Here is a 14918-nt window from a genome sequence, read left to right on the forward strand (position 1 = left end):
AGTCAGGGTCGAACAGACAAATGAAACTGGCGGGAAACAAATGGAAGTAAAACACACCAGTACATAACTAAACTGTAACCCAAAACTATGACTGTAATTATAACTGGATACTACACCCAGCAGCAAGATCCTGGTGTCTGTACTGGATGCCTCAATCCAACATTAACATTCATATTACATATTAAGCTATGTAAAAACACAACATGAATTTTACACTCTGGTTTTATACAGATTACAAACAAAATATAAGATATCAATTAATGATCTTTACAGGTGATCATAGGTGAACTTTGGACAGAGCCAGGCTAGCAGTTTGGCCCTGTTTCCGGTCTTTGTGCTAAGCAAAGATAACAAGCTGCTGTCTGTAGCATCATATTTAACGGACAAATATAAGAGTGGTATCTTCAGACAGTTTTTTTTATTTATATTCATGATGAGTTGAATCTGACTTTCTGCTGTAAAAAAAAAAAAAAAAAAAAAACAGTTTAAGACTCTAAGACTCTTAATACTCTTTTTTACTGCTGTGAGTAATGGCCATTCCCAACACACAGCACACACACCACACACCACACACACACACACACACACACACACACACACACAACACACACACACACACACACACACACACCCCTCCTTAATGCCACATTTGTTTATAGAAGACCGCTCCATGTTGCCTCATCTCCATAAATGGCTCTTTTTCCCCACTGAGAGAGACGACCTTTGACTGAAAGTCTGAACTCTGTTCGAGGTGATGAGGAGACAGCACTCATCTTTGTGTGGGGTCTGTAAAGGGGAGATGTTGGTGGGGGTGGGTTGTATCTCCTGTTGGATCAGCCCCTTTACATTCAATTCATGTATGTGCAGAGCTGTAAAATCACCTCTTGTTTATATAACGCTTGTATATAAAAAACTTAGTGTGCACAACTTCGAGTGCAACGCTGGCATGGAAAGTTGAATGTGTGGCATTTGTTATTTACATTCAAACATCAAGTAAGTAAATACACAAACAGAGCCAGCTAATATAACTTACTAGCCGAACAGTGGCCAGCCAGCTCGGTGACTGGCTTTTCAGCTTCTTAGTTCAAAAAGCTCTTGCCAGTGGAAACTCGTGCCAAATTTACTCTTCTCTGGTGGCTTCTTGCTGCTCCCTGTCTCCTTTTCTCTTCTTAGCTGCTCCATAAATCCCTTCCAGTCACAACGCCTCTGCCATTTGTCCATAGAGACTGCTGAGTCTGTTAAATTTTACCTGAAAACGTACCTAAAAGTGTTACATACTTCTGGCAGTGATCGTACAGAGCAAGTAAAAGTTACATAGTGTGTGACAGGTTACGAATGACAAAGACACCATTCACCTGAATCATGTGTAGCATCAGCATGATTTCTATTTGTTTTTTTTATGCAAGAAAGTTCACAATAGAGTTTTAAAGGTCAGATATGACAGCTTCTTTGTATTATCCATAAAAAATTGAAGACTTTTTTGGAAAATCACACAGTAAGGATTTGGTTGTTCTTACTGACTCACAGTATGAAAGGTCATTTTGAAGAGAGTTTGGTTTTTATAAAGCAGCTTTCTAGAGGTCAAAGGTGTCATCACCTCAGCGCCACAATGGTGCGCTTCAAATCTTTAGTCCCTAAATTACTCCCAACTCCTGTGTTGTTCTGGTCAGTGTGGTCACGTCTTTGAACCTGTGCCTGCTGCGGTTTCTTTTTGTTTTTCTTCTTATGGTTTTAATTGGTCCGCCAGTTGTTTTCATATCAGATTCACATGCAGCTTGCATAGAAACTAGAGCCGATGAGCAGACAGCAAAACTAGAACCAGCCACTCATCTCGCTAAACTGCAGTCAAAACAAATATAACCTTACTTTTACTAATCCATCCAAGTGTTTTCCATCACAGATGTAATTATAAATTTTTTTTTGGCAGGTCACAATTTAAATACAGTGACACAAACTAAATGAACTAGACAAACACACATAAACACAAACACATGCAAAAATACACAGCATCACTAATTTAACCTTCTCCACTCCTTCTACAGCTTCCTATTTACATTTTCCATAACAATCCAAACTTATGTTGGTGAACTCTGGATTCGCACATGCTTCAGAATCTGTTTGAAAATATATAAAATCTATTTTGCAGCAGTTTGTTGAAAACAATAATGTAAAATTGCTACACTGAGCTTCAAATCTCTAAAACTTGATCCACAAAGAACTGGAACTGCGATGTAAGAAGTATTCAGAAGCAGTAGCTTCTGAATTGCGGTATCAATATCATTGTGTAGAAATATTCTGTATTAGCATCAAAATAAAGTATCAAAAAGTAAATGTATTCAGTACACAGTTATGCCATTTGAGAATATTATATCCCATCATAACTGTTGATGCATTACCATATAAAACAAATCACTGAAATGTTGCAGCTGGTGAATGGGTGGGGTGAATTTAGACAATTTATATGGCTGCTGCCTTGTGTCAGTAATAGCTATTATAATAATTTATTACTATCATCAGCTGCAAGTAACACTTTATAATAGATGTAAATCAGTAAATAAGTACAATATTTATGTCCAAAATGCAGTGAACTGGAGTAGTAGTAGTATAAAATAGCATTAAATGGACGCACTCAAGTGAAGTACAAGTACCTCAAAACTGTAGTACTCAAGTGCTTATTTACATTCTACCACTGTGGAAAAACATGGAGCTAATAGAAAGAGAAAAAATAGTCCTTTACTTTGGATAGGTCAGGTTTCCGTTCAAAAATATGCAGGTTTGACAAATGAACATCATTTGAAAGTTAATTTTATCTATGAAGGACAGAAATAGAAACAGTAGACACTAAGACTGTGTGGTCTGATAAACTGATTGATGTCCACAGATAGATGCTCATCCATCACTGAGTCAAAGCTCTGCCTCCTGGCTTCACTCCCAGGCTCAAGCTGGAGGTTGTAGAGGGCGTCAGCCCAAGTGCCGTGTCCCGGCCTGACCCCAGCCTCTCTCTTTATTCTGGGTCAGATTTAGCATCGCTGCCTGCTGCTGGCGTCGTGCCCAGACGCCCGTGGTGCCTGGCTCTGCCTGCCATTCACCTCCATCGTCATCATCTCTCAGTGCCAAGAGGAAACAGAGGCTGCTGCAGGAAACAGAAGCTCTGTGTGAGGACAAACACTGGAGTTCACATTGAACCAGCAGCAGTGAGAGACACACTGACTATATGAGATGAATCAGATTTCCATTTCCATTTATAAATCACATCCTGATCATGATGGAGGGCATATAGTCATACACATAATATCTTAAATTCAGATTTTTCTCTTTCCCTAAATTTCCTCTCTTTTCTCCAAATGACTAATTTCTATTATATAAATCACAACTTTAAATCAATTGGATGAAAAATTATCATGGATCATCAAACCATTTTTGATATAAACCTATACTGCATCAGAAAACAGGAATATTTCAGAGACAAACAGAGCCTCTGAGGTCCTAACACAAGATAATGTGCACATGTTTGTGCAATTATTATCTTAGTTAAACTTTAATTTATTACGGAAGTCTTATGTATATATAACATCACAACAAGGTAAATCAGTCACATAACACAGTTGTCACACACACAAGAAATGCCAGTAAGTAGGACTTAAAAGTCCTTCAGAGGAATGAATGTGCTTAGCTTCAAATCTTGCTTACACAATATCCCTTGTTCTCTTTTCCAAATAACTCTGGAGGGTTACGACGAGCATCTGACTTCTCTTGTTTCTTACCTGACCCCATTTACACTGTATCTTTGGCAGATCAGATTGAAATCTGATATCAAAGTGTAAAGGAGATGATCATCCAAGAAACACTGACTGTGGCTTGAAATGTGATTTAAACCACCTCAGGAAGTGATCTGAGATGCAGTCTAGCCAGATTTTGAAAAGGTGTAAATGCCTCCATCCCAAGACCTATGTGTAATCATCTACCACTTCCCAGCTGTAACTACATAAGTAACCAATTCCAGGATCTGTTTATTGTGATATTGACAGTGGTGAGGGCAGTGGTAATGGACTGACGCTGCTTCACATGTATCCTGGGAATACCTAGACTGCACTGCATGCTTATTAGATTTGTGAGCTGTCCACAGTCAACGGTCATGAGTAGATGAGACCTCTGCTCTGTCAAAGTCTGTTTCCACATTGATTTATGTTTCCCTTTACACCCATTTAAAACCAACCTTACTCTAACCCCAACCAGAAATGGAAGCAGTATAATAAATAGTATTCACAGGGGAAACAGACTTTGACACAAGACCTCTTTTGACTTCTTTTTGGAGATATCAACAAATGGACAGAACAACAAAAACCAAAGTTGTAATAAACAGGAGTTATCCTTTACATTTATTAACGCACAAATGTGTAGAAAAGAAAATGTCTGAGTGTAAAAAGATGCTGACCATCCAATCAATCAGAGCATATTAACCAATTACTGCAGTATGAGAGTATCTGGCAGCTGGAGCAGAAATGTCCACACAGATCCACTTCTGGGGAAACCCTTCATTTGCCGTTTGGGCTTCCAGGTTTTACCATCAATGGCATACTCCAGAGTCATGCTCCTGTTGAGCGTTAACACAGAGTCGCCTCTCACCACTGCTGTGAACAGTGAACCTTTGCTGTTGGCGAAGTGTCCAGGCAGAGACGACCACTGGCCCGAGCTCAGATTATAGCAGTCCATCAGGCATCTCAGGAAGTCATCTGACGGCCCGTTTCGCATGACATACAGGTTGTCCCTGTGGCCAACCATGCAGTGGCCATAGCTCTGGTGCCTGATCAGCGTACTAATAAGCTGCCACTCGTCCTTCTTTGGGACGTACTCATAGATCTCTGTGGTCTCCATCGGCTTCCACAGACACACAAATATTCTACTCATGGTTTTGGTGCATGCCACTCCTGCTACCGGTCGAGGTAAGTGAGCAGCAAATCCCCACCTTCCGGATGTTATGTCATATGTTTCCACAGAAGACATCACTGTTCGCTGGTATTCTCCTCCGATGGCGTAAAGATGACCATCTACACCCACAAGGCTGAAATTGTACCGCAGCTGGGCTGGACTGGAGATGGTGCTCCAGCTGTTGTTTTCAACGCTGTAGCAGAAACTAGAGTCCACGACTTGTTTATGAAGTCCATGAACTCCTCCGACTATGTAGAGTTTGTTGTCTAAAACAGTCACTCCAGCCATGGATGTGCTAGCCTGTAAAGGAAGATCTGTTAAAACTTTCCAATTATTGCCACTTTCATCCAGGTAACAGACTGTCCTGGAGGCAGCGTGTACAGTGTCATCCACGCCACAGGTCACATGGGCCCCCACAGCCACGAAAACACTTGGGGTCAAAGACTCCACATAGGAGATCAACTCTGATGGAAAGGTTTTCTTGACCTCTGCCTCCAGGTCGGCGTACATGTTTCGAATAAACAGTGCAGCAGAGTGGTAAAGGTCCATAAGTCCGAAGGTTGCAGCAGTGTGATACATCAACAAACAGTTCTCAGAGTCGATGACATTGATGAGATGTTTAGTAAGTGGCGCCACCTGCAAGAAAGCAGCACACTCGATGGCCTCAACAATGTCGTCACCATCCAGGATGGGCATTTCACCTCGTAAAACTGTCAAGGCAATAAGGAAGCCTCGCGCACGCAGAGACTTGATATGGATTTCTTTCTGCCAACACTCCTTCATCCCAGAGCGATACAGAGCTCGGAAATAGTCACAGCTCTGAACAAGTAACATCTTCTCCTCTGAGAAATGTGTGTCTCCGACCACGATAGTTAATTTAGCTGAGACGAGTCCCGAGGCACAACATGGCAGATATTTTTTGCCTGCACCGTCACAGCTGCTGCTGTCCTCAGACCCACTGCTGTGCACTGACATTTCTATTTTCTGACAGTGACTCAAGAAACTAACTCAAGAAAATATCCTCCATGAAAATGACATGAGAGGTTTAAATGTTTCCAAAAGTCTTGACGTGGAACTGGAGAGAAGAGAGTCAGTACGAAGCAGCTTCGCTCTTCATGGAGGTTCAGTTGTTTCACAGCTTCCAAAATAGACACAGCTAAACATAGAAGAGAACAAATGACCTGGCATTCATGTTGTGGACAAAAGGGCACAGGGAGAACACAGAGTTTGTGATATCTGCTGCTGTGAACGGTCTAACCATTTCCTAACTTACCTATTACCTTGATTTACAGTTTTGAGAAGGGGTTGAATTAAACATGCTTTAATGTTTGATTAATATTCCCATGTGACAGCATTTTTTTGGGCCAACTGGCTCACAATATCCAGCAATAGTGCAGCGGCTGTTGTATGCTGAAGTGCCAGACCGGTTTTAGTTTGTTGTGAAACCATTCGGTTGAAATGTATGTCACAGAGATAGCTCTGTGACGTTGACAGTGATGTCATTTCTGGGATAATCAACCTCTTGTCTCTGACTGGATGTAAACTCTTACTTTGAAGATGTTTTCACTCCATCAGTCCTCTGTTTATGTCTTTAAATCTGTCTCCTGTCAATCTGCCTCTTTACATTTACTTACAGTGATGGAGGAGGAGCTGACCTAGATCTGCACTCAATGGGGCAGTAATACAGTAAGTCATGTGATCCGGTCGCTGCCTCCTCAATCAAAACAATCTCACCGGCTCCGCCAGTTTGTGAGCAGGGAGAGCAGTGCAGGTGTAGCTCTGCTCCACTTTGTTATAATAACACAAGAAGAGGAAATAATGCCTGGGGATGAAATTATAAGACTGCACAGACAAATGCACTGTGATATTGCATGGTTTTGTTTACACCAAGCAGTAAAAAAGACGTTATTTCGGAGAATAACGTTTTTACAACACTGTCCCAAATTAGCCAAGAAATCAGTTATCATAATGAGCTAATATACAGTTGGTCAGTGTGCAAAACAATCATTTGTTCTGTATGTAAGGACATAAATATAAAATATTGATATTATGTGATTTAAAAAAAATCTACATTGAAACATCTAAACAGTTAAATCACTTCTTTTCAGTGAACAAACAATCAAACACCCAGACTGTGTTTTAATACATATGTACTCACTGCGCATGGAAGATTACTCATGTACTGAATAAAAAGTACATTTTTTGTTTACTTATTTACTTATTTCAGGGCCCCAAATAACCAGTCACCTTTATATTGTGGTATTACTACTTTTTTTTGCTATTTTATTTTTATACTCCAAAGTACTCCAAAGTCCAAAAAACCTAAAACAAATAATGAAAACAATAATATACATTAAATGAAAGCAAAGTGCTGCCAAGAGGTGAACTGCTTACATCAGGCATGTCCAAAGTTGGCCCAGGGACCAATCACGGCCTGTGGTCAGATTTCATGTGGCCCATAGCTTGGTTTTTATGATATATTATTTATGGCTACTGTTGTCAGATACTGTGTGGCTGGCAGATTTAAATTTTTTGGTTGACATAACAAAGCATTTGAATGTGCAAAAGTTAACCTCTAAGGACATAACTGCTGGTGTACCCGTATGTACCTGTCCTGTGGATGTGACACAAAATATTACTTTCTGAATGATTTTGTGAAAGACAAGAGCAAGAGTGATATATTTTAAACTTAAATGTTGACAGACTTTGCAATGAACATGAGGTTAAGATTTGTATCAATTTGTGCATTTGTATGTAACTTGTCAGATGTCAAATCTGGCCATCTTGAAAAGAAGTTTAGATACCTGTGGTTTAGATTAATGTGATTTCAGACTGAGTCAGCTGTGGCTGAACTGCAAGCCTTAAGAATAATAATTTACGTAATTATGTTATGTAATATTCTTAACATTTTTATTGTATTTCCATTGTTGTTTTATTATTTTTTACTGTGTTTTATTGTTACTTATAGATAAGATTTAGAGGTGATATTATTGTTTTCTCTCTGATGAGCCAAAGCACCGCTGGAATGACCCTTTCTGAATCCCTTCGCTTATCCTACTATGTAAAAGTAGTCCGCGGGCATTTTCATTGGTTTCATTGCTTTTTCACGTCACTGACTTAAAATTTACGGTCACCTGATTCGACCCGACACACCGCTATTTATCCAGTCTGATAGTTTGGGTATGACGCGACAGGTTCTGTAGTGTTATTTAATGCTAAGAGGCGGCTAGGCGGAAGGATCTTATCTGATCTTTGTAAATATTGGCACCCGCGGAGTGAGCGGCAGAGTGTAGCGCGCGGCTGTGTGGATGCTGGGACTCGCTGACTCCTCTTCAGTGTTGATGACCGGACTAACGATGGCGTTTCACCGTGATACCGTCTTATTTCACCCGTGAAAAGGGCCGAGGACTCTGTTGTTATCTGGGATTTATTACGTGAATATCTTCCAGGTGTTTTTTTTGTTGTTGTTCATCTTTAGTGAGACGTCACGAGCAGCATGCTGCTCTCCAAGCTGGGCTCCTTCTCTCACATCTCGTCCAGCATGGATCTGCCGGCGAAGCTCCAGCTGCAGCAAGGTAACGATGGGAACGACAACATGCCGGTGTTACACTGTGTTTGGTGACCCGTTACATCCTGTGACCCGCCTATCCAAAACCTCACGTGCATTTTACCAAAGCGGATATGTCTAATGAGGGCACAGAATGTGACGGGTCACATAATACTGCGTAACACGTGTACCGGCAAGTGAAGAGGAGAAACGTAACCAGTGGCCGTGTCGCACTCATTATTCGATGTCTGCTTCTCAATTATAATCACCTGAAACCCCACATGTAGTCAAATTATCAAACTGGAAGGGCCACGGCCGAATAAAGTTGTGTATTTATAGTGACGTTATTTAAATTCACTCTAATTCAACCCGCTCATCCATTAGTGGATGACTGCCTCTGTATGACCTTTAAACAACACTGTCTGGGGCCATTTTGAAAGCCAGGTGTTGTGCCATAATGAGTAGTTATCCCGTCATAAAAACAGCATCACCTTTTGTTCAAGCGGGTTTCTTTTTACTTTTTAAAGAAAGAGTTGATATTGAAGGAGATGATGATGCTGTCCACGGTCCACCATTTTCTAAACTGCTGACACAAGAAGACATTTAGCTGTTTTTAGTGATTTCTATATTTTCTGTGTATATTAATGCTGTTTTTTTCTTTTCTTTTAAACTGTTATATTAAGTAAGACTGACGCTGTAAAATGACAATATTATGTCGAGGACAGTCCGAGGACACATGGGCACAGAGACGGGGTGAGGGGGGGGTTACACATTTTTGGCGCAACACCACGTAATGTACCCCGTCCTGCTCTTGTTGGATAGATTATGATGATTTGTGTCTGTGTCTTTCAGTCAAGCAGCCGTTTGAGAAGCTGTACCGGCTCGGTTCGGTACTCGGCAGCGGAGGATTCGGCACAGTGTACTCGGCTGTTCGCCGGGCCGACGGGCTGCCGGTAAGAGCGCGGAGCCGCTTTGTTTTGGTCCCACCACATGGCTGCGGCTGCGGCGTCAAGCTGCACACGAGTGTGGCTGTGCTTCCGGTTTCTGCCTTTTTAAAAATAAAAGTCGCAGTGAATTGTACAGTATGTTTGTGTTAATTTGGTCTGTACATGTGACACCTATTGCATGTCTGTCCGTCCTGGGAGAGGGATCCCTCCTCTGTGGCTCTTCCTGAGGTTTCTTCCACCTCTTTTCCCTATTAAAAGGGTTTTTTGTGTTTTTCCTCACTCAAACCGAGGGTCTAAGGACAGAGGGTGTCACTCCCTGTACAGATTGTAAAGCCCTCCGAGGCAAATGTACTTTGTGACTGTGGGCTATACAAATAAAATTGATTTGATTTGAAGTCTTCAAAAAGACTTTTTAGAGGTCATGCTTGATCTTAACCACGGAGTTATTAGGTATGTCAGAGCTCTTTCCTTAGCAGGTTGAAGAGCAGTTATTGAATTGTAGACGATCAGATTTAAAATTTCCATAAAATGTGAGGGACTTTTAAAGTGCAAAAGTTAATTATTGACTTAAAAAACAGCAGCTGACCGTCTCATTACATTGTTACTGGTAATATTTATATTAAAGCTGTTGAATCATTAGTTCCACCGTTATAAATATATTTGTCTATAATGAGCTTATTCTTAATGTAACTCTATATTTGATTTATATTACAATATTTCAAACTGCCACATTTAGATTTTGATTAACATTTCATGTTGGCTGAAAAGGTTCATCAGATTCTCACAGCTGATGTACCCAAAGGTAACCAGAGAATACGTTTAGATTTTGTGCTTTTAATTTGAAGGTAAAGTCTATTCTCTTGACTTCCTGTTAGACAGTCAGCTGTGTAGCTTGATGCAGCACAGTTCTGTCTGGCATGTGGTCTTTTGTTTTCACAAAGAAATGTGGTCTATGAAGATTTCCTCTTGGCTTATTCTGAGGAATGATCTCGCTGTTTTGCGTTTTACTCTTTGGGAGCAGGAACTGGTTTCACATTTAATAATTTGGCGTCACCAACATTTTTGGGGGGAAAATACTTTTTACTTCTAAACAAAGAAAAACATTCATTGGGTGAAGCAAACAAAAAGCTTCATGTTAATGTTAACAGTCAGATTTATTCTGTGTGTTTATACAGAGACTGAATGTATTCTACCATAACTAGTTAGGTTATATGTATAACTACATGGATGTTGATGATGTTTGTTTACATGCAGGTGGCCGTGAAGCATGTGTGCAGGGACAGAGTGACTGAGTGGGGCTCTCTGGTGAGATTTACCTTCATTTTCACCCACAGATTTATTAGTTTATTAATCATTTAATTAAGAGGTCAGTCTCATTGAGATTTTTCATTGGACCTGACAAAGTAGTTAAATCCTACTATTTATGTGCATCTTTAAATGTAATCATTGGTGTGATTAACAGTCTAAAACCTAAATCTGTTCAGATTATGATCATGTGTGACAAAGAAAAGAATCTCTAAGTGTCGTCTTTGATGCTCTCTCAGTGCGGCGCAGCGGTTCCTCTGGAGATCGTGCTGATGAAGAAGGTGGGCGGAGCGTTTGCCGGAGTGGTGCGCCTGTTGGACTGGTGGGAGCATGCGGACGGCTGGCTGATGGTGATGGAGCGTCCCGAGCCGGGGCAGGACCTGTTTGATTACATCACAGAGCGTGGCGCACTGGGCGAGGTGGTGGCGCGCGGCTTCTTCCTGCAGGTACTTGAGGCCGTGCGTCACTGCTACACCTGCGGCGTCATCCACCGAGACATCAAGGACGAGAACCTACTGGTGGACCTGAAGACCGGACAGATCAAACTCATTGACTTCGGCTCAGGAGCCCTCCTCAAAGACACCGCCTACACGGAGTTTGACGGTGAGTGTGATCATCCAGTGGTGGGGGGCAATTGACAGAGGAGAGGAAGGAGGAAACTGAAATAAATTAAAGAAGTTTGGACGCAGTGATTGAGTCATAAATGTCACTTCAGGCAGTCACCATGACAACAACAAAAATACTCCTGTTTGCAGGTCCTTGTTTCCTGGTGTGTGCTCTTGTAGTTATCTATTATTATTATTATTTGCTAATCAATAATTAATAATATACTACAGTGGTCCCCCTTCGCTTTTCTCCTTCTAAACCTCCCCCCAATAAACAAATCGCGAAGTAAGTTTTTACAATTCTTACATGTTTAAGGCCGTAAAACCCCTAACCACACACTTTATATACCTTTACACGCATTTTGTACAGTACTCCCTAACAGGACGACGAACACAGTGCGGTTCTCCCTTAGCCAATTTCAGACGCAGAACACAATGCGCGTTCATACTGTTAAAAAAAAAAAGCATGCAAAATTACACTGAAAAAAATCCGCGAGTCCGCGAAAAGTGAACCGCGATATAGCGAGGGACGACTGTAATACATTTAAAAAAACAAAGATTGGGGCACTGTGGTTAAAATGTTGGGCGCCAAGGTCAAAACCAATGGTGCAATAACAATAAGTGCTAGATACATTTTTAATCATGGTCCCGGGAATCATATCAACAAGAAACAGAGGTGTGTGTGTGTGTGTGTGTGTGTGTGTGTGTGTGTGTGTGAGAGAGAGAGGTGGTCAACATCCGCCTGTGTGTTTACTTCACTGTGAAACCAGAAGGCAGGACACATGTGACCTCCTTCCTGTAATGCATCAGCCCTGTCATGTCTGGTGAGGACAGATCAGCAGCGTCTTTGTTCTGTCCAGAAACATCAGCTGCTCCTCTTGTGACCAGCAGCACGATGATGATCTGTCATCACTTCCTGCTGATGCTGGTGATCTCCATCCACCACAGCTCTAATATACTGTACCTTTTTGGTAATTCTGTTTTGATATAGTATACGGTTGAACCTATAAAATACCTAATGCCCCCTTCTTCCTCCCTCCAGGTACGCGGGTGTACAGTCCTCCGGAGTGGATCAGATTCCGCCGCTACCACGGTCGCTCGGCCACCGTGTGGTCCCTCGGTGTGTTGCTGTATGACATGGTGTGTGGGGACATCCCCTTTGAGCAGGACGAAGAGATCCTGAGAGGACATGTCTACTTCAGGCGAAAAATCTCCTCAGGTGAGTCAGGGTTTGACGTTCGGTCTGCTTTGAACTCGGGAGCAGGCTTTAGGTTTAAGTTTAGGAAGAGCTGCCTGAAAGACAAAAACAACCTCTGTTGTTCTAACAAGACGTTTCTATCAGTTTGTTCTTCTTCTTCACCTTCTCGTGTTTCTGTCACAGAGTGCGAGCAGCTGATTGGCTGGTGTCTGAGCCAGCAGCCATCTGACCGGCCAACCCTGGAGCAGATCCTCCTCCACCCCTGGGTGACATCGCTGGGCAGCGATGGACAGCAGTCAGACAACAGTGGCATCACGCTCCATGCCCTCACAACTGACTCCTCCTCCTCTTCCTCCTCGTCTTCCTCCTCCATCCAGCAGAGCCTCTGATTGGTCAAAGGGAGGCCGTCAGAGTGCATGGACTTAATTGACAGCTGCGCTCTGGTGGTGTTTGACTTGAGTTTCCTTCTGATCGTGGCGTTGTCACTCAGAAGTGTTGGAGTGAGTGGTGGTCAGCGTTCAGGATGCAGTGGACTCTGTGCTGCTCCACAGCGCCCCCTCCTGTCCTCAGATGGTGGAGTAGCTCTTCTCGAGGCTCAAAACCTGTGGGGCTCTCAGTCTGGTGTTCCTGATTCAGAGTGCCTTGAGTTAGAGAGCTGCTGTGGATCGAACGTCACCACAGTAACCACCTGCAGATCAGGAGTCTGGTCTGGAGGTGTGGACCGTTCTTATGAGGTTCCTTTAGTTTAGGCACCTTTTTTATTTCATGAAACTCTCGCCTACAATGAGTCATCTCAGATTTACTCCTGTCCAACAGCTTCTTGCTCTGTCACTTTGACCAGCAGTCCAAAACCCAAAGAGTTACAGCAGGGGTGTCCAAAGTCCGGCCCAGGAGCTAATCACGGTCCACGGTCAGATTTCATGCGGCCCAAAGCTTCATTTTTATATTTTATTTATGGTCTGCTAGGATTGTTAGATACTGTATGGCTGGAAGATTTGTCTTTTTTGGTTGACATGACGAAGCATTTGAACCTTTAAGGACATAACTGCTGCTGTTATATATCTGTAGATGTGACACAAAATATTACTTTCTGAATGACCTTGTGAAAAACAAGAGCAAGAGTGATGTTTAAAACTTAAATGTTAAAAGACTTTGCATTACTCATAAGTCATGTTTAAAATGAACATGAGGTTCAGATTTCTATCAACTTCAAGCAAATTTAACGTGTTCCATACAATTTATTATTTTATCTGACTCCAGATGTGAAAGAAAGGAAGAACTGTTTTTTTAGATTAGACACACACACACACCTCTACAAAGAGCTGGAACTGGTTCAGGACACCAGACTTGAGTCTCAGTTCTGATACCAAAACGTGACTTTTGAGACTCTGCTGAGTATAAACGTTTTCGTCATGTAACAAACGTCTCCTTCTGTTTTTATACAAACAGGTGAGGGGTTTTCTTTTTCGACTAAAATGCACATACAGGCTACCACGAACAAATGATTTTAAATCAGGAAATATATGATGTTCTCTCTCCTTGCTGGTGCAGCTGATGTCCCGACCCTCTACAGGTCAGCTCCTGGTTTAAAAAGAGGCTAAACTTGAGCTTTTTATAGTTGAGGTTCATCAACATAATTGGTAGTTTTGTTTCCTCCTTCATGCAGAACTGGTTTGAAATGTTTAGATGTCGATATCACAATGATGTTGAGATATGTTTTTCTAAAAAACAAACAAAAAAAAAAAACATTTTGCATTCAGCCAGTTCTCAAAAAGCTGCTGAGGCTCCACATCTGTCCTCTGTCTCTGTCTCTGAGTTTAAAACGCACAGTCAATGCAAATATTCTGTTTTATATTTTCAATAAATATCTGTTTGTTTTTTTACATGTATATATTTTGTAAATGTTTCTGTTTTATTTATGAGACATTCCTCATCCTGTGGTTATTTAAATTGTCTCATGTCTAACTTTTATAAAATGTTTTTTTTTTTGTGGGTAAGGAATATAATTCAGATTTGAGTCTTCAGGTTATGATTTTCTCATCTCATTTGTTGCAGTTTTTGGTTCTAAATATGAAATTCTGATGGGGAAAACTATTTTTTCACGATAATATATATATTTTTGTTTCAAATTAAACCTTTTGTATAAAAACTGATTTTGTGTGACGTGTTCGCTCCTTTCACGCTCTTCATTTTTCTCAACTTAATACATTGATTATACATTATTTTAAGTTTGAACTTTGAAGTAAGTTGTGACTATTTACTAATTTAATATTACTATTTACTAGTTTAATATTACTGATTTATTTCTCATTTGAAGGGTTTATTAAAAGGCCCACAGTCTTTTATCAGGGAAGAAATGTTTTTTACTGAGTTAATTTTAAAAGTAC

The 14918-nt window shown here is 41.2% G+C and overlaps 2 protein-coding genes across 2 annotated transcripts; one reads left to right on the forward strand and one right to left on the reverse strand.

Annotated features, from left to right (window-relative positions):
• Positions 1 to 4404: 4404 nt before the first annotated feature.
• On the reverse strand, positions 4405 to 6059 carry kbtbd13b (kelch repeat and BTB domain containing 13b). The gene has a single exon (XM_010748346.3). The coding sequence runs from the start codon at positions 5902 to 5904 to the stop codon at positions 4465 to 4467; it is 1440 nt and encodes a 479-aa protein (XP_010746648.2). The 5' UTR covers positions 5905 to 6059; the 3' UTR covers positions 4405 to 4464.
• Positions 6060 to 8162: 2103 nt separating this feature from the next.
• Positions 8163 to 13302, forward strand: LOC104932991 (serine/threonine-protein kinase pim-3). Its single transcript, XM_027272579.1, has 6 exons — positions 8163 to 8504; positions 9329 to 9429; positions 10678 to 10728; positions 10968 to 11331; positions 12376 to 12552; positions 12715 to 13302. The coding sequence occupies exons 1-6, from the start codon at positions 8426 to 8428 to the stop codon at positions 12918 to 12920; spliced, it is 978 nt and encodes a 325-aa protein (XP_027128380.1). The 5' UTR covers positions 8163 to 8425; the 3' UTR covers positions 12921 to 13302.
• The last annotated feature ends 1616 nt before the right edge of the window (positions 13303 to 14918 follow it).

This window comes from Larimichthys crocea, chromosome XXI (assembly GCF_000972845.2).
Source record: "Larimichthys crocea isolate SSNF chromosome XXI, L_crocea_2.0, whole genome shotgun sequence".
In the NCBI taxonomy this organism is placed as follows: domain Eukaryota; kingdom Metazoa; phylum Chordata; class Actinopteri; family Sciaenidae; genus Larimichthys; species Larimichthys crocea.

Bases quoted from the DNA above. Each gene is read 5' to 3' on its own strand.
- LOC104932991 (XM_027272579.1), top strand. From the start codon at position 8,426: ATGCTGCTCTCCAAGCTGGGCTCCTTCTCTCACATCTCGTCCAGCATG. The intron at 9,430-10,677 runs GTAAGAGCGCGG...GTTTACATGCAG, and splicing joins GCCGGGCCGACGGGCTGCCG to GTGGCCGTGAAGCATGTGTG. The intron at 10,729-10,967 runs GTGAGATTTACC...ATGCTCTCTCAG, and splicing joins TGACTGAGTGGGGCTCTCTG to TGCGGCGCAGCGGTTCCTCT.
- kbtbd13b (XM_010748346.3), bottom strand. From the start codon at position 5,904: ATGTCAGTGCACAGCAGTGGGTCTGAGGACAGCAGCAGCTGTGACGGT.